Source organism: Somniosus microcephalus, chromosome 21, assembly GCF_052327205.1.
Source record: "Somniosus microcephalus isolate GS21.2 chromosome 21, FLI_Smic_1.0, whole genome shotgun sequence".
NCBI lineage: Eukaryota > Metazoa > Chordata > Chondrichthyes > Squaliformes > Somniosidae > Somniosus > Somniosus microcephalus.
In genome coordinates, this window is record NC_141007.1 from 19,607,761 (window position 1) to 19,627,146 (window position 19,386).

Genomic DNA, 19,386 nt, shown 5'->3' on the forward strand with positions numbered 1-19,386 from the left:
TTGGTGGCTCCTCCCCAAAGGTGTGACAACCCCGCAGTGTTCCACCGACTACATCAGCTGCCTCTGACAGCGAGAAGGTGCAAACAGCTGGAGGCACCGAGCTGAGGTTATCTTTTTAAAAGATTCTATCTCTATGTCCACTAACAATCGGCAAAGCAAGATTTTTCTTTGCTAAACCTGAGCTCCAACATTTTATTTTAATAAACCAGTTGGAAGGCCATTGCTGTCAAAGCTCCCTCTTGATCTGGTGCTGGTGTAGGAGCTGAGAGTCTGTGTGTGGAGCCCAGGAGCAAAAATGTCGGGTCTCTTATGGGAAGGCTGGAGGTTAAGCTTCCTCAACTGGGTGCGTGGGCTGGTCCCGGATCCACAGTCGGAGGAGGAGTTGGGACCACGGGTGTACGAGCTGCACGTGCTTCAACGGAAGAGGTGAGCGCAGAGTGGGGGGTGCGACGGGCATCACAACTGGTGCGGTTGAGTGTGGCAGCCCTAGCGGATTGGGCGAAGCCACTTCCTGTACCCCGTGGCACAGCCGCTTGGCGAATCGGTGCGTGTATGAGATGGAGCGCGATCGAGGCTGTCCCAAACGCATTGAGGGATCAGAGCGAAATGGGAAAACAAAAATAGGGAAAAAAGTTGAGGGTAAAAAATAAAGCACGTAAGGGTAAATCCTCCGAGGCGCGGCACACGGGAAGCACCGATAAGATAATCTGGCACGGAGACCAGCGCGTCCGATTGCTGTGCTCCCGGTTTTCCAGTGATCCCGAGAGTGGAGCTTTGCAAAGTTTGGAGCCTGGAAGTTAGGCTGCGTGATATTATCATGCGGGGAATTAATGGGATGGTGTCACATTTCTCCGTCTGTTAACTTAACCGAGGCACTAGCCCATTTCTTTTAACCAGGCTAAAATGGCGTGCAAAGGAATCCGTGCCTTCAGCTGCCAAGGCTCGAAACTCTTGGAATTCCCTCCCTGACCCTCTCTATCTCGCTCTCTCTCTTCCTTTAAGATCCGCCTTAAAACCTACCTTTATGACCAAGCTTTTGGTCACCTGCCCTAAGATCTCTTTATGCAGCTCGCAACATTCCCGCTAAGCTGCACGGCCGTGCATGCATGAAAATTTAAGGGGGCCGTGCACCAAGTTAAAGGGACCACGCACTAAAAAATAAATTATGGGGAACATTGGTGGCTCGGTATCAAGTTTTTGTCTGATAACGCTCCTGTGAAGCGCCTTGGGGCATTTTACTGTGTTAAAGGCGCCATATAAATACAAGATGTTGTTGTTGATACTCATGTTTTAGACCTGCGTAAGCTAATATCGCACAGCGTGATGGGCACCCTGACATTGTCATTTCTGTTGGCCTCGCGGGTGAGCTCCTCATTATTTCGGGGCGAGCCCAGCCACACAGCAAGCAGCCATCACCACAGACGCCGTTGGTGCCCCCTCTGTGCCAACCTACACAGGGGCATTGGTTGATTGGTGGAGTCTGGATACTCATTTTTCGCTCAGTCTGACCACCCCCCCCGCCCCCCTTTAGAGTCTGCTGAATAACAACTGCCCGTGCAGAAAGAGCTGGAAGATTCGATGTCAGTCGGATCATCTGGACCTATGGTCTGCAGACCCCCTGTGATCACTGAGGCTGGGGCAGTGCACTGAGTGTACATCCGGGCAGCTGAACGCTGGCAAATTGTATTGTGTGTGTGTGTACTGAGTCTATGTGCGTGTATATATGTGTTTTGACCATGTGTGTGTGTATGCTTGTGTGTATTATGTATGTTTGTGTGTATTATGTATGTTTGTGTGTATTGTGTGTGTATTATGTGTGTGTATTATGTGTGTGTATTGCGTGTGTGTACTGAGTGTGTGTGTACTGAGTGTGTATGTGAGTGTATTGAGTGTGTGTGTACTGAATGTGTGTGTGTAGTGTGTGTGTGTGAGTTTGTGAGTGTTACCCCATCTTTTCTCTTGCAGACCCTGATAGACCGACCGTGCATTTCCAGCCTTTGCTGGGGTTTTTTAGTCTAAAATTCATGGAAGGTTGCCCGGTGACTCTATTCTAAAAGATTGCAGCTTTATTTTATCGGGTGCTTTTTTTTCGGTCGCTATCATACCGTCAAACTTATTGATCCCACAGCCCCTCCCTTAATCCTCAATGTTTATTTTTAACAGGCCAGCTTATGGTGCTGATCAAGGAAAGGGCTGTCAGTGCTGGGGATTGACACTGTTCCATGTTTGTCACTAGGTGTCAGCACTGACCACTCTGAGCTCAGGGATAACAAAGGCTGCAACAGAAGCAGAAAACCCTGGATAGACAATCACACTCCAATCAACCTCCGACTTGAGAAATTAAACTGTTATTTCTTGTTACAGAAGCTGACTGGACTGCTGCATATCTCCAATCTTTACTAGTTTATTTTTACTTTTTAATACAGAGTAAAGCTCCCCCTACATTGTCCCATCAAACACTCCCAGGGAAGGTACAGCACGGATTAGATACAGAGTAAAGCTCCCTCTACACTGTCCCATCAAACACTCCCAGGGAAGGTACAGCACGGATTAGATACAGAGTAAAGCTCCCTCTACACTGTCCCATCAAACACTCCCAGGGCAGGTACAGCACGGGTTCGATACAGAGTAAAGCTCCCTCTACACTGTCCCATCAAACACTCCCAGGGCAGGCACAGCTCGGGTTAGATACAGAGTAAAGCTCCCTCTGCACTGTCCCATCACACACTCCCAGGGCAGGTACAGCACGGGTTAGATACAGAGTAAAGCTCCCTCTGCACTGTCCCATCACACACTCCCAGGGCAGGTACAGCACGGGTTAGATACAGAGTAAAGCTCCCTCTGCACTGTCCCATCACACACTCCCAGGGCAGGTACAGCACGGGTTAGATACAGAGTAAAGCTCCCTCTGCACTGTCCCATCAAACACTCCCAGGGCAGGTACAGTAAGGGTTAAGTGTTCGGCAAAACTGCTCTATACTGTCTCAACCACCAACCTCAAAGTATCTATTGCACTAGTGTGGCATTTCCATCTCCCTCACCATTCCTCCCTGCGGCCTTCCTGACTGGTGATATACTTCAATGTCTCTGTTTTTCCTATTGTGAAGTCCCTCCAGGATGATTCTGCTCTATAGCCAGGTCGTAATAAGGCCAGGTCGGAATAGCCACTCTGCTATTCCTGGCCCCTGCTTAGCACTGCTCCGTGGCAATGTTTGAGTGTGGCATCGCACTGTCTCGGGCAAAGCCACTTCCTATACGCCATGGTACAGCCACTTGCCCAATTGGTGCAGAGTTGTATGTGTGAGATCGCGCTCAGTAGGCACTTGATTGAGACCATCCCAAACTCATTCCATGTGGGATCCCCAACCCGTTCAGCCAGCAGAGAGAAGAGACTTTCACCCCATTGGCCTGGGCTGGATTGGACCTCAGGTCCAAAGAGGTGAAAGGGCGATATCTCGCCCAGTGCACCAATCAAATCCATACAATCTTACTCTGAAATGGAGCAGATATTTGCCAGATATAAATTGAAATTGTTTCCAGGTCATTGGGGACTGCCCACATCCATCATTCCCCTTTGGTCCCACAATAATGACTGAGCTGAGTAAGTGACTGTTTTTAATTTAAGGCCAGAATGAAGCGGTTAAACAGAATAAGAATATAAGAGCATAAGAATTAGGAGCAGGAGTCGGCCACACGGCCCCTCGAGCCTGCTCCGCCACACGGCCCCTCGAGCCTGCTCCGCCACATGGCCCCTCGAGCCTGCTCCGCCACACGGCCCCTCGAGCCTGCTCCGCCACACGGCCCCTCGAGCCTGCTCCGCCACACGGCCCCTCGAGCCTGCTCCGCCACATGGCCCCTCGAGCCTGCTCCGCCACACGGCCCCTCGAGCCTGCTCCGCCACACGGCCCCTCGAGCCTGCTCCGCCACACGGCCCCTCGAGCCTGCTCCGCCACACGGCCCCTCGAGCCTGCTCCGCCACACGGCCCCTCGAGCCTGCTCCGCCATTCAATAAGATCATGGCTGATCATCGACCTCAACTCCACTTTCCCGCCCGATCTCCATACCCCTCGATTCCCCCAGAGTCCAAAAACATATCGATCTCAGCCTTGAATATACTCATCGACTGATCATCCACAGCTCTCTGGGGCAGAGAATTCCAAAGATTCACAACCCTCTAAGTGAAGAAATTCCTCCTCATCTCAGTCTTAAATAGCCTACCCCTTATCCTGAGACTATGCCCCCTGGTTCTGGACTCTCCAGCCGAGGGAATCAACCTCTCAGCATCTACCCTGTCAATCCCTCTCAGAATCTTACTAGTTTCAATGAGATCACCTCTCATTCTTCTAAACTCCAGAGAGTATAGGCCCATTCTACACAATCTCTCCTCATAGGAATCCAGAGAAATCATGACAATCCTCATACAGGTTTTTGTGTGAATAATTTTATTTTGGGTCGTGTCAGTTTTTTGATGGGTACAGCAGTGTGGTGGTTATGGTAATCCAGGGTCCTGGACTAATGAGCTAGAGAACCTAAGTTCAAATACCACCATGGAAGTTTGAGAATTTGAATTCAGTTTAAAACATCCAGAAATAAAAAGCCAGTATCAGTAAAAATAAGCATGAAGCTGTTAGATTGTTTGGGTAACTGCATGTTTGAGTTCTTGCTCAGCAAGCACCCAGCTCTGGGCTGGTTTTGTTGGAGAGCTTCATGCTCATTGGTGGTGCTGTCTGTCACCAGTTTGTCTCCTACAGGTTGTCCGCCTTGGCACGGTGGGAAGCATCATCGCCTCTCAGTCGTTAGGCTGAGGGTTCACGCCCCACTCCAGAGATTTGAGCTCATAGGCTAGGCTGACACTCCAGTGCAGTACTGAGGGAGGGCTGCATTGTCGGAGGTGCCGTCTTTTGGATGAGACATTAAACCAAAGTCCTGTCTGTCCTCTCAGGTGGGCTAAAAGACTCCAAGGCACTATTCAAAGAAGAGCAGGGGAGTTCTCTCTAGTGTCCTGGTCAACATTCCTCCCTCAGGCACCAACATCAAAACAAATTATCTAGTCATTTATCTCACTGCTGTTTGTGGGATCTTGTTTTTTGCAAATCGGTCGTTGTTTTTCCTACATTACAGCAGTGACTACATTTGAAAAGTACTTCATTGGTTGTGTTTTTTTAACTCATTCTCAGGATATGGCCATTGATGGCAAGGCTGACATTTATTGCCCATTCCCTAGTTGCCCTTAAGATAGCAGTGGTGGGCCTTCTTGAACTGCTGCAGTCCATGTGGTGAAGTTCCTCCCACAATGTTGTTAAGTAGGGAGTTCCAGGATTTTGACCTAGCGACGATGAAGGAGCGGTGATATATGTCCAAGTCAGGATGATGTGTGACCTGACTGAGAAGCACTCGGGGACGTCATGAGCTCATGAAAGGCGCTATATCAATGCAAGTTTGTTCATTCTTTCTCAACAGGATCAATGAGTCACCTCTACTTTTTGCTGCCAAAGAAAATAAAGCTCAGGATATTAATAAACTCGCTCAGTGTCCATCAGTTGACCTTTTTGAAACAGGTGAGGAAGGTTTATTTAAAAATCTAGTCTGTGCGCACCTCCTGTCGAAATTTTTTTTGTCACGATTTTTGGTCACGTTTTTATTTAACGTTGGAACTGCCAACGTGACAATTTAAAATGGAAACCCACTATGTGAACAGTTGCCTGTAACAATGTAGTTGCAGATGCTGTCCAATATATGGCGCTGTGGAGCATGTTTCTGAGGTTTCTCTGCCAACTCTGTCCCCAGCTTGTGTACAAAGACATTTATTTTCGTCAGCCACATCAGAGGCAAATTACTAGACTATCACAATCTTGCTTCGTTTAAGCTTTGTTTTCTGGGCTCTGTAATGGCACTGGGGCTAAAGTGGATGCGGTATTCAGCACATTGACCAAAGCGGCCCCAGATATAATCCCTGCTCTGTGCTGCAATTACTCTCAGAGCCCCCTAGGTGGGTGGTGAGGGGGAGAAAATAAAATAACAAGGCTCCGTGCTCCTGATCGCTATCCAGTGACGCCCGCTGGGTGTTTGTGTAAAGTGAGGACAGGGTCAGACTGTTCAGAGGTGGCCCTATGGTCGGTAACCTGCTTTCAATCAGTGTTACTGCTGACTGTAGGAATATACCCCAGCAAGACCCGAGATAGAACAGGAGTAGGCCATTCAGCCCCTTGAGCCTGTTCCGCCATTCAATTAGATCATGGGTGATCTATTTCTTAACTCCATCTACCAGCCTTGGTTCTGTATCCCTTAATCCACTTTGCTGGATAATTCCTTCCTTATCCTTTTAACAGACTCAAAATGCTAGAGACAGTAATATGTCTGATAATTAGCTTATCCATTACAAAACATTAATCTTAAAACCCCATACAGAACAATGCACATCAGCCTTACACCTGCCTTTTGCATGGGTAGGATTTGGTGAGGAACCGTGAAAATGGTTTCTCCAAGCCTGTTCATGCTTCCCGGTCTTGAAGGTAGGCAAAAGTCTTCCTAACGGAGCAAAAACATTGCATCTCTTCTTATACCATGTTCTTTATGGTCTGCTTCCTGCTGGATGCAACACCATCTGATGTTTTATGACCCCCACCCCCACCGCCCCCGGTTGTTTGAACATATTGCCAGATTGAGATGAGCGACCTCATGTCTTTTCATACCATACTGTTGCTTTTTAACTTTGCTTTTCCCGAGCCATAGCTTCGTTGTACAAAACCTTTGACATATGCTCTATAGCAACTGTTAGCAGTCAACCTCCTTCTTTCTATGGTTCACAACAACATGTTTCAAGTAAGCACGAGACATTTTTTAATGTAGTATACAGAACAGACAGTATTAATGACTGGTTAACCAGACAAAAGAAAGTGGCTTTCGGCTTTAAGTTGTATCTTTCGAGCCCTCTGAAGAACTGTTGGGAACCTTGCTCCTTTATACACCTTATTTTGCCTACATCAAAGGTACATGTCATAGATAAGACTGCATGACGTATCTATTCCCAAATCTTTTGAAGACAGTCTATTCATGTAAACACTTGTAGCTATTTACTCCAAAGCTACTTCCCTTAGATAAGACTTCCTGTTCTAACTGTCCCCAACCTCTTTAAAGAACAGGTTTCATCAACCGTCACCGTTCCGTACTGTACCTTTACCTATGTTTACTACCCTAGCCCCTAAAGTTGCACTGTAATCAGTCATGGCTGACGTCAGTACTGTCATGTATTTCTTTGCACCATCACTTTATATATCAGAAGACAAGCTATGCTTTCCTCTCACGACACTTCAGGGCCATCCTGTTGATATTGGAAAGCCTATTGCTCCATGATACGAAGAGGTTTGACTGTTGCCCCTTTAACTCTCCACGATGTCCAACAGCAACCTATTGCTTTTTTATATTGCAGCAATCTCCTTCTCTTACATTCCCCACTGCTGTGATCAAAAGCCTGTGATTTAAAAGCCTATTTGTTTGAATCCTAACAACCAGTTTAGCTCAATATTATCCAACCAGCTTATTCATTTAATAATCTATGTGAAGCTATCCTCACAGTACAATGTCTACGGCCTGGAAATTCATCCTACTCCAATGTTATCAACGTCATTGAGGGGAAAAGACAGGATTTGTGAGAACACATTGAAACCAATTCTGTCTGCATTATAGGTCTGTCTTTGTTAGAAATAAAAGTAATGTAAAAACACAAATTTATTCTTACACTCTTGCCTAACACAAGATGTACTAAAAGAGGAGTCAAGCTAGAAAGTATCTTCAAAGTCAGGGCAAATTCCACCATGGACCATTGCCCTTCCTGGAGTAGCGGTCTGAACAGGTTCACACCCACCACCACCCTGCATTGTGGACAGCCACGGTTCCCTGTCGGTGGAACCCCAGGAGCAGTGTTTTGGAAGCAACGTTATGTCGGTTATGTAATGATCAGTAACCTGTCATTCTGGAATGGGACACTAGGTGGTGCTGTATGTATATAAGAGTGGGCTACCCACAATGCACTAGGCTACCCACAAGGCAGCAGTCAAGATGGAGGCCGCTACAGATACTGTACCTAGTCCACATGTGCTCAATAAAGTGTCTAGCAAAAACTAGCTGTTCTTAATAAAAACGACTAGTTATTAATGAACATAACATGGTACCAGGATTGGTAAGATCTGCTGAATATTGTGCAATGCGACATGGAGAATTTGAAGCCACCAGAGCGTTTGAAACTCACAGGAAATGTTGACTACAATTGGCAGACTTTTAAACAACAATTCGAACTCTACATTGCTGCCATCGGGTACGGTACAAAGCCAGACGCAAGGAAAATAGCGTTGCTGCTCACGGTTGCAGGCCCACAGGCGATAGAGGTATTTAATACATTTGTATTTAATCCAGAGGACAACAGAGAAAAATTAGATGATGTGATAAAGAAGTTTGATACACATTGTTCTCCCAAAAAGAATGAAACCTATGAGAGGTACATCTTCTGTTCTCGGACACAGCAGCAAAATGAGACTTTTGATAGCTTTATGACTGATCTGAAACTGAAAGCACAGACATGTAATTTCTCTGAGCTGAAAGCATCCATGATTCGTGACCAGATTGTGTTTGGTATTCATGATAAAAAAGTCAGGGAACGTCTGTTGAGAGAAACCGAACTAACGTTGGAAATTGCTGTGAAAATATGCCAAGCCAGCGAGCTAGCTCGAAAGCATGCGAAGACTTTCAGTGAAATCAATAATGATGCGATTGTAATGAGTGATAATGCTGCTGTCGGTGCTGTGTCCTACATGGGGAAGAAACGTGGGCAGAACAGAAATGAAAAGCAATCGGAGGATGACATTTTTAATTGTAAACGCTGTGGTTACAAACACCAGTTAAGACAATGCCCAGCGTTTGGAAAAATGTGCACAAAGTGTAATGGAAAGAATCACTTTGCCAAAAAATGCTTTTCAAAAGTAAAAACAAAGAAAGGGCAACGAGTTAATGTGATTGAGGACACTGATTTAAGTGAGACATTTTTTGTAGGAATGGTGTCATGTGACAATGTCAAAAATGATACAGAAAATGTGCAGCCCTCAGATATGGACAATGCTGAACATAAAATTAATGCAGTAAAAGAGGACAAATGGATGATCCCACTGCAGGTAAATGGAGCATTAGTTACATTGAAACTAGACACTGGGGCAAAAGCAAACTTAATCAGTATGAGTGACATTAACAATATGAAAGAAAAGCCCAAAATACAGAAAAAGTCAGTACTACTGAAGGACTATAATGGACAGAAAATAGATAGCTTAGGTGTATGCAGACTTAAAGTGACAGTCAAAGACAAAGTGCATCATCTCATGTTTTCTGTTGTGGCTGAAGGACTTGATTCACTGGGTGACAAAGCTTGTGAGGACTTAGAACTGGTCAAGAGAGTCTACCATATAAACTGTGCCATAAGCAGACCAGATGACTCGGTGGATTCTGTAGTGAATAATTTCCAGGATGTGTTCAAAGGATTTGGAGTTCTACCATTCACTTACAAGATCCAGCTAAAGGAGGATGCTCAGCCAGTGGTACATGCTCCACGAAGAGTTCCAGCACCCCTGCGTGACCGGCTCAAGAATGAACTGGACAGAATGACCACACTAGGAGTCATCAGGAAAGTCGAAGAGCCAACAGATTGGGTTAACTCCATGGTATGTGTAAAGAAAAAGAACAATGATCTAAGAATATGCATGGACCCAAAGGACTTAAATGCAAACATAAAACGTGAACACTACCAGATTCCCAAGCGAGAAGAAATCACCAGTGAAATGTCAGGTGCCAGATACTTTACAAAACTCGATGCCTCACAAGGATTTTGGCAACTAAAACTGGATGAAGAGAGCACCAAATACTGTACCTTCAACACACCATTTGGCAGGTATTGTTTCCTCAGAATGCCTTTCGGGATAATATCTGCATCTGAAATATTTCATAGAGCGATGGAACACATAATTGAAGGTCTGGAAGGAGTTCGGGTCTATGTTGATGACATCATCATCTGGGGCTCCACACTGAAAGAACACAATGAGAGACTGACTAAAGTGCTACAGAGCATACGCCGGAATGGACTGAAGCTCAACAAAGCCAAGTGTCAGTTTGGCATCCAGGAAGTCACTTTCCTAGGAGATAATCTATCTGGTAAAGGAATAGAGCCAGATATGGAAAAAGTAAACGCCATACTCAAAATGCCCCGACCCACTGACAAAAAAGGAGTGCTACGCATCATGGGGATGATAAACTTCATTGGAAAGTTCATTCCTAACTTGTCAGCCAAGACAGCCTGTCTGCGAGACCTGCTACGTAAAACAAATGAGTTCGCAAGGACAGAAAGACATGAACAAGAGTGGATAAACCTCAAAACAGTGCTGACAACCACACCTGTACTCACCTTCTTTGACCCAACAAAAAGAATCAAAGTGTCAACGGATGCATCAAAAGATGGCCTAGGTGCGGTCTTGCTACAAGCAGAGGGTGAAAATTGGAAGCCTGTTGCCTATGCCTCCAGGTCTATGACTGATACTGAGTGTCGATACGCCCAGATTGAAAAGGAATGTCTAGGCTTGGTAGTTGGACTAGAAAAGTTTCATGGCTACATATATGGACTTCCCACCTTCACAGTTGAGACAGACCACAGCCCATTGGTTGCCATCATAAAAAAGAACCTGAATGAGATGTCTCCAAGGATTCAACAACTCATGATGAAGCTGCAAAGATATGACTTTGAACTGATCTACACACCAGGCAAATACATAGTGTTAGCAGATGCACTATCCCGAGCACCCACAATGAGTCATGTGAGCTCTACTGAAGAAGACGTGGATATTCATGTGAGTATGGTTACTGCTGCACTGCCCGTGTCAGACACAAAATCAAAGCAAGTAGCAGAAGAAACAGTAAAAGATACAGTATTACAAACAGTAATAGAGAACATTCATCATGGTTGGCCAAAAGGTTCCTGTCCAAAATATTTTCACATAAGGTCAGAATTGAGTGTCGCAAGTGGACTATTACTAAAACAGAACAGAATAGTCATTCCACAGGCTCTACGTCAAGACATGCTCAAAAGGATTCATGAGGGACACCTCGGAATTGAAAAATGCAAAAGGAGAGCAAGAGACACTGTTTATTGGCCTGGCATAAATAAGGGCATTGAGAACATGATAGGCAAATGTGAGACATGTCAGAAACACCAAAACAAACAAACAAAGGAACCAATGATAGTAGCTGACATACCAACAGCACCATGGCAAAAGGTTGGTATGGACCTTTTTCATTTAAATGGTGAAGACTAATAGTGATTGACTACTATTCTAACTATCCTGAGATGGCGCTGCTCTCAAGCACCACAGCAAGCAGTGTCATAATGCATGTGAAATCCATCTTCGCCAGACATGGAATTCCCAGGATCACCGTTAGCGACAATGGTCCGTGCTTCAACTGTAAGGAGTGGCAACAGTTTGCAGCACATTATGACTTTCAACATATCACATCCAGTCCTCTGTATGCTCAGTCGAATGGTAAGGCAGAGAAAGGTGTTCAAGTTCTCAAGCAGCTACTGAAGAAAGCGACAGAAAGCAAGTCTGATCCTTATCTCGCCCTGCTGAGCGACCGAGCCTCACCTTTAGACTCTGGTTCTTCACCTGCTGAACTCCTAATGGGTCGCAAGTTGCGTACCACGCTACCCTGCTGTGCAAAAGAAAAGCAGAGTAAGGAACTGAGACAGAGACTTCAACTGTTAAAGCTGAAACAGAAATCATACTATGACAAGTCATCCAAAACTCTGAAACCATTGACAAGGGATGATGTTGTCAGGATTGAGGATCCAGATGCATGGAACAGGAAAGCTACAGTTCTTGAGGAAGTAGGACCAAGGTCATACACTGTTAGAACTGAGGAAGGACAGATTCTCAGGAGGAACCGCCGTTCCCTGCTAAAAACACAAGAGACTATCGAAGAGCTAATCGATGACAATGCCTCAACTGAATCTTGTCACTCACCACCAGAACAATCCAACACAAATACACATACAGGCTCTCATGAAAACACATCAAACTTACCTGTACGATAGCAAAATACTGCAGATGTTGGAAATCCGAAATAACAACAGAAAATGCTGGAAAAACTCAGCAGGTCAGGCAACATCCGTGGAGAGAAATTTGAGTTGACGTTTCGGGTTGGACCCTTCTTCAAAACTGGAAAGAAAAGAAACTAGATCGGAGGCAGGGCTGCGATCGGACAAAAGAATAAAAGAAACAAAAGAAGTAAAAGAGATTAGAAGCTAGACGAGATGGTAATAGGCTGGGATTAGGTGTAAAGTGTACTGGCAGGGCAAAAGATAGCTGCCAGGTGTGAGAGAGAAACAAAAGGAAAGGGGGGGGGGGGAAAGGAGTGGAACAATTACAAGAGAAAATGAAATGGGGGCTGAGCTTATGATCTGAAATTGTTGAACTCGATATTGAGTCCGGAAGGCTGCAGACTGCCTAATCGGAAGATGAGGTGCTGTTCCTCGAGTTTACGTTGAGCTTCCGTGGAACAATACAAGAGGCCAAGGACGGTGAGGTCCGAGTGGGAATGGAGCGGTGAATTAAAATGACAGGCGACCGGAAGCTCGGGGTCACCCTTACGGACTGAATGGAGGTGTTCCGCAAAGCGGTCACCCAATCTGCGTTTGGTCTCCCCAATGTAGAGGAGACCGCATCGTGAGCAGCGAATACAGTATACTAGATTGCGAGAAGTACAAGTAAATCGCTGTTTCACCTGGAAGGGGTGTTTGGGGCCCTGGACAGTGGGAAGGGGGGAGGTATAGGGGCAGGTGTTACATCTCCTCCGCTTGCACGGGAAGGTGCCAGGCGAAGAGGAAGGGCTGTTTGGGGTGATAGAGGAGTGGACTAGGGTGCCTCGGAGGGAGCGGTCCCTGCGGAATGCTGAAAGGGGAGGGGAAGGGAAGATACGTTTGGTGGTGGGATCACTTTGGAGGTAGCAGAAATGCCGGAGGATGATCCGTTGAATGTGGAGGCTGGTGGGGTGAAAGGTGAGGACAAGGGGAACCCTATCGTGGTTCCGGGAGGGAGGGGCAGGGGTGAGGGCAGAAGTGCGGGAGATAGAACTGACACGGTCGAGGGCAGTGTCAACCACAGTAGAGGGGAATCCTCGGTTGCGGAAAAAGGAAGACATGTCTGAAGCACTGGTGTGGAAGGTGGCGTCGTCGGAGCAGATACGGCGGAGGCGGAGAAACTGGGAGAATGGAATAGAGTCCTTACAGGAAGCGGGGTGGGAGGTAGTGTAGTCCAGGTAGCTGTGGGAGTCAGTGGGCTTGTAGTAAATATTGGTCGATAACCTATCCCCAGAGATGGAGACGGAGAAGTCGAGGAAGGGAAGGGAAGAGTCCGAGATGGACCATGTGAAGGTGAGGGAAGGGTGGAAATTGGAGGCAAAGTGAATGAAATTGTCAAGAGGATACTACCTCCACCTGGACCATGACCCCACTACCGAACATCAAACCACCGTTTCCAAGACTGTCACTGACCTCATCTCCTCTGGAGATCTTCCCCCTGCTGCCACCAACCTCATAGTTCCCCAACCCCGCACAGCCCGCTTCTACCTCCTTCCCAAGATCCATAAACAGGACTGCCCTGGTAGACCCATCGTTTCAGCCTGTTCTTGCCCTACAGGACTTATCTCTTCCTATCTTGACTCTATCTTTTCTCCCCTTGTCCAGTCTCTTCCCACCTACATCCGCGACTCTTCGGACGCCCTCCGCCACTTTAACAGTTTCCAGTTTCCTGGCCCCAACCGCTTCCTTTTCACCATGGACGTACAATCCCTCTACACCTCCATCCCCCACCCGGATGGCCTGAGGGCGCTCCGCTTCTTCCTTGAACAGAGGCCCGACCAGTCCCCATCCACCACCACCCTCCTCCGCCTGGCTGAACTTGTTCTCACATTGAACAACTTCTCCTTTAACTCCACTCATTTCCTCCAAATCAAAGGTGTTGCCATGGGTACCCGCATGGGTCCTAGCTATGCCTGCCTTTTCGTGGGCTATGTGGAACAATCTTTGTTCCAGTCCTACTCGGGTCCCCTCCCTCACCTCTTTTTCCGATACATTGATGACTGTATCGGTGCCGTTTCCTGCTCTCGCCCCGAACTTGACAATTTCATTCACTTTGCCTCCAATTTCCACCCTTCCCTCACCTTCACATGGTCCATCTCGGACTCTTCCCTTCCCTTCCTCGACTTCTCCGTCTCCATCTCTGGGGATAGGTTATCGACCAATATTTACTACAAGCCCACTGACTCCCACAGCTACCTGGACTACACTTCCTCCCACCCCGCTTCCTGTAAGGACTCTATTCCAATCTCCCAGTTTCTCCGCCTCCGCCGTATCTGCTCCGACGACGCCACCTTCCACACCAGTGCTTCAGACATGTCTTCCTTTTTCCGCAACCGAGGATTCCCCTCTACTGTGGTTGACACTGCCCTCGACCGTGTCAGCTCTATCTCCCGCACTTCTGCCCTCACCCCTGCCCCTCCCTCCTGGAACCACGATAGGGTTCCCCTTGTCCTCACCTTTCACCCCACCAGCCTCCACATTCAACGGATCATCCTCCGGCATTTCCGCTACCTCCAAAGTGATCCCACCACCAAACGTATCTTCCCTTCCCCTCCCCTTTCAGCATTCCACAGGGACCGCTCCCTCCGAGACACCCTAGTCCACTCCTCTATCACCCCAAACAGCCCTTCCTCTTCGCCTGGCACCTTCCCGTGCAAGCAGAGGAGATGTAACACCTGCCCCTATACCTCCCCCCTTCCCACTGTCCAGGGCCCCAAACACCCCTTCCAGGTGAAACAGCGATTTACTTGTACTTCTCGCAATCTAGTATACTGTATTCGCTGCTCACGATGCGGTCTCCTCTACATTGGGGAGACCAAACGCAGATTGGGTGACCGCTTTGCGGAACACCTCCATTCAGTCCATAAGGGTGACCCCGAGCTTCCGGTCGCCTGTCATTTTAATTCACCGCTCCATTCCCACTCGGACCTCACCGTCCTTGGCCTCTTGTATTGTTCCACGGAAGCTCAACGTAAACTCGAGGAACAGCACCTCATCTTCCGATTAGGCAGTCTGCAGCCTTCCAGACTCAATATCGAGCTCAACAATTTCAGATCATAAGCTCAGCCCCCATTTCATTTTCTCTTGTAATTGTTCCACTCCTTTTCCCCCCCCCCCCTTTCCTTTTGTTTCTCTCTCACACCTGGCAGCTATCTTTAGCCCTGCCAGTATACTTTACACCTAATCCCAGCCTATTACCATCTCGTCTAGCTTCTAATCTCTTTTACTTCTTTTGTTTCTTTTATTCTTTTGTCCGATCGCAGCCCTGCCTCCGATCTAGTTTCTTTTCTTTCCAGTTTTGAAGAAGGGTCCAACCCGAAACGTCAACTCAAATTTCTCTCCATGGATGTTGCCTGACCTGCTGAGTTTTTCCAGCATTTTCTGTTGTTATTTCAAACTTACCTGTGCTGAGAAGATCCACACATGAAGTAAAAAAGCCTGATAGACTTAATCTTTGAGTACAAAGAAAACTACATTGAAAATGTATTGACTGTTGAAGATGTTTATGTTGTTATTGATTGATATTGATTGATACTGATTTTGTTTAACCTCAAAGAAAGGGGGATGTAATGATCAGTAACCTGTCATTCTGGAATGGGACACTAGGTGGTGTTGTATATATATATAAGAGTGGGCTACCCATGATGCACTAGGCTACCCACAAGGCAGCAGTCAAGATGGAGGCCTCTACAGATACTGTACCTAGTCCACATGTGCTCAATAAAGTGTCTAGCAAAAGCTAGCTGTTCTTAATAAAAATGACTAGTTATTAATGAACATAACAGGTTGTATTGTAACCCCACCCCGCCCCCTTCCTCCCCAAGATGGGTGCAATGAATCTCTGGACGCCTCCCCAAATTCCATAATGCCTCTTCTCAGATGTCTTTCGCTTCGGGCTTTCACCGCCAACTTTACTGAATCCCATCACAGACTTTTCTGGCTCTCTCTCCACAGGCACAATGGGGGAGACGGCTTTGCATGTAGCGGCCAGGTACAATAACAACAAGGCGGTGATCGCACTCCTCGAAGTGGCTCCCGAGCTCATGAGCATACCAATCATGGGCAAGCTGTACGCAGGTACTGCCTGATTTTCCACAGGTTTTTCTCCATCATTCTGAGGGAGAGTCAGGGGGAATTGTCAGGGGAACTCAAGTACAGGCAATGTACGGCCCAGTACATGCACAGTACAGTAGATAGATAGATAGTGAGTGAGGAATGGGGGATGGGCAGTGAGTGAGGAATGGGGGATGGGCAGTGAGTGAGGAATGGGGGATGGGCAGTGAGTGGGGAATGGGGGATGGGCAGTGAGTGGGGAATGGGGGATGGGCAGTGAGTGGGGGATGGGCAGTGAGTGGGGAATGGGGGATGGGCAGTGAGTGGGGGATGGGCAGTGAGTGGGGAATGGGGATGGGCAGTGAGTGAGGAATGGGGGATGGGCAGCGAGTGGGGAATGGGAGATGGGCAGTGAGTGAGGAATGGGGGATGGGCAGTGAGTGAGGAATGGGGGATGGGCAGTGAGTGAGGAATGGGGGATGGGCAGTGAGTGGGGAATGGGGGATGGGCAGTGAGTGAGGAATGGGGGATGGGCAGTGAGTGAGGAATGGGGGATGGGCAGTGAGTGAGGAATGGGGGATGGGCAGTGAGTGAGGAATGGGGGATGGGCAGTGAGTGAAGAATGGGGGTGGGCAGTGAGTGGGGAATGGGGGATGGGCAGTGAGTGGGGACTGGGGGATGGGCAGTGAGTGGGGAATGGGGGATGGGCAGTGAGTGGGGGATGGGCAGGGAATGGGGGATGGGCAGTGAGTGGGGGATGGGCAGTGAGTGGGGGATGGGCAGGGAATGGGGGATGGGTAGTGAGTGGGGGATGGGCAGTGAATGGGGAATGGGGGTTGGCAGTGAATGGGGAATGGGGGATGGGCAGTGAGTGAGGAATGGGGGATGGGCAGTGAGTGGGGGATGGGGGATGGGCAGGGAGTGGGGAATGGGGGATGGGCAGTGAGTGGGGAATGGGGGATGGGCAGTGAGTGGGGGATGGGGGATGGGTAGTGAGTGGGGAATGGGGGATGGGCAGTGAGTGGGGGATGTGGGATCGGCAGTGAGTGAGGAATGGGGGATGGGCAGTGAGTGAGGAATGGGGGATGGGCAGTGAGTGAGGAATGGGGGATGGGCAGTGAGTGAGGAATGGGGGATGGGCAGTGAGTGAGGAATGGGGGATGGGCAGTGAGTGAGGAATGGGGGATGGGCAGTGAGTGGGGAATGGGGGATGGGCAGTGAGTGGGGGATGGGCAGTGAGTGGGGAATGGGGGATGGGCAGTGAGTGAGGAATGGGGGATGTGCAGTGAGTGAGGAATGGGGGATGGGCAGTGAGTGAGGAATGGGGGATGGGCTGTGAGTGGGGAATGGGGGATGGGCTGTGAGTGGGGAATGGGGGATGGGCAGCGAGTGGGGAATGGGGGATGTGCAGTGAGTGAGGAATGGGGGATGGGCAGTGAGTGGGGAATGGGGGATGGGCTGTGAGTGGGGAATGGGGGATGGGCAGTGAGTGAGGAATGGGGGATGGGCAGTGAGTGAGGAATGGGGGATGGGCAGCGAGTGGGGAATGGGGGATGGGCAGTGAGTGAGGAATGGGGGATGGGCAGTGAGTGAGGAATGGGGGATGGGCAGTGAGTGAGGAATGGGGGATGGGCAGTGAGTGAGGAATGGGGGATGGGCAGTGAGTGAGGAATGGGGGATGGGCAGCGAGTGGGGAATGGGGGATGGGCAGTGAGTGAGGAATGGGGGATGGGCAGCGAGTGGGGAATGGGGGATGGGCAGTGAGTGAGGAATGGGGGATGGGCTGTGAGTGGGGAATGGGGGATGGGCTGTGAGTGGGGAATGGGGGATGGGCAGCGAGTGGGGAATGGGGGATGGGCAGCGAGTGGGGAATGGGGGATGGGCAGTGAGTGAGTGGGGGATGGACAGTGAGCGAGTGGGGGATGGGCAGTGAGTGAGATTTTGGGAGCAGTACAGCATTTGATGTTTCGATGAATGGATACTGATTAATTCAGAAATTATTGGACATCATTTTGCCAAATAGGGGAAACAGCCCTTCACATCGCCGTGGCAAATGAGAATGTGAGTCTGGTGAAAGAACTGATCAGCCGGGGAGCGGATGTGGTAGCACCTCGAGCGACTGGGGCCTTCTTCAGGCGAAGCAGCAGGAGTATCCTATATTATGGTGAGTGTACAATCCATTCAGGCCTCGATTTGGTATTCAATGTCAATGGGTAGAGCTTCACCCACTTCAATGGCTGGGCAATCACAGGTCGCGTGTGTCTGACTCTTTGACGGGCGTTCCCAGCAGGCGAAACTCTATGCTGGAATGTTGAAGAGTAAAATGTAGGCTTCAGATTAAATGACAACAACGTCTTGTAGGAATTGATGAATTCCTAACTAAGAACTGAGGTCGACTCAGGCGATCAAACAAACAGGCTTTTAATGTAAAACTAAACGAGCTTAAACAGTTTGTTAACATCGACACAGGAGAACCACGAAAACAGGTCTGTACAAGATGGAGCTTCCACGAGGACTGCCTGAGCAGTCACGTGGTTTGCGACATGACGTCATCGCGTTTACCCGCATTTTCCCGCGCTCTTAAAGGGGCCACGCCCCGTGCATACAAACACTATATACAAAACGAAGTAATGTCTAACACAATGGTACAGGCTTAGGCTGGTGTTAGAACATCGTTAAAGGGAATTATGTACAGTTGCCCAGAGTCATTCAGTGGCTCCGCCACAGTCTTATATTTATATAGCGCCTTAAACATAGTAAAACGCCCCAAGGCGCGTCACAGGAGCGTAATCAGACAAAGATTGACACCGATCCACATCAGGAGATATTGGACAGGAGATCCGTGCCAATCTTAGCACAGCAGCTTTTAGCCGCTCCGCCCTCTGCTGCAGGTTTGGGACGGGCACCCTGATGCCCCTTGGAGGCACCGGTTCTCCTCCCCAGCTGTGCAGATGACCCTGTCCCCTCAATTCAGGATCGGGGGGTGTCTATGGCTTCAGGCGTAGGTGCACTTAAAACCTGTCCTGCTGCACTTCCACCAGTGGAGTGGGCCGATCGGAATCTTCATCTCCTGAGATTCCGGATTTTGATCTAATACCTTAGGGATGCTCAGCTCAGCCCATTCCCACTGGGAGTTTCACCCTCCATAAACTTGAGCTCACCCGATA

General features: G+C 48.5%; 1 protein-coding gene across 1 annotated transcript in view; it reads left to right on the forward strand.

Annotated features, from left to right (window-relative positions):
- Positions 1 to 295: 295 nt before the first annotated feature.
- LOC147102639 (transient receptor potential cation channel subfamily V member 6-like) overlaps positions 296 to 19,386 on the forward strand; it is a 49,495-nt gene continuing 30,404 nt past the window's right edge. Inside the window, exons 1-4 of the mRNA XM_085964054.1 lie at positions 296 to 426; positions 5,461 to 5,558; positions 16,121 to 16,243; positions 18,243 to 18,383. Coding sequence (XP_085820180.1) covers positions 296 to 426; positions 5,461 to 5,558; positions 16,121 to 16,243; positions 18,243 to 18,383 — 493 coding nt within the window. The remainder of the gene's footprint in view (positions 427 to 5,460; positions 5,559 to 16,120; positions 16,244 to 18,242; positions 18,384 to 19,386) is intronic.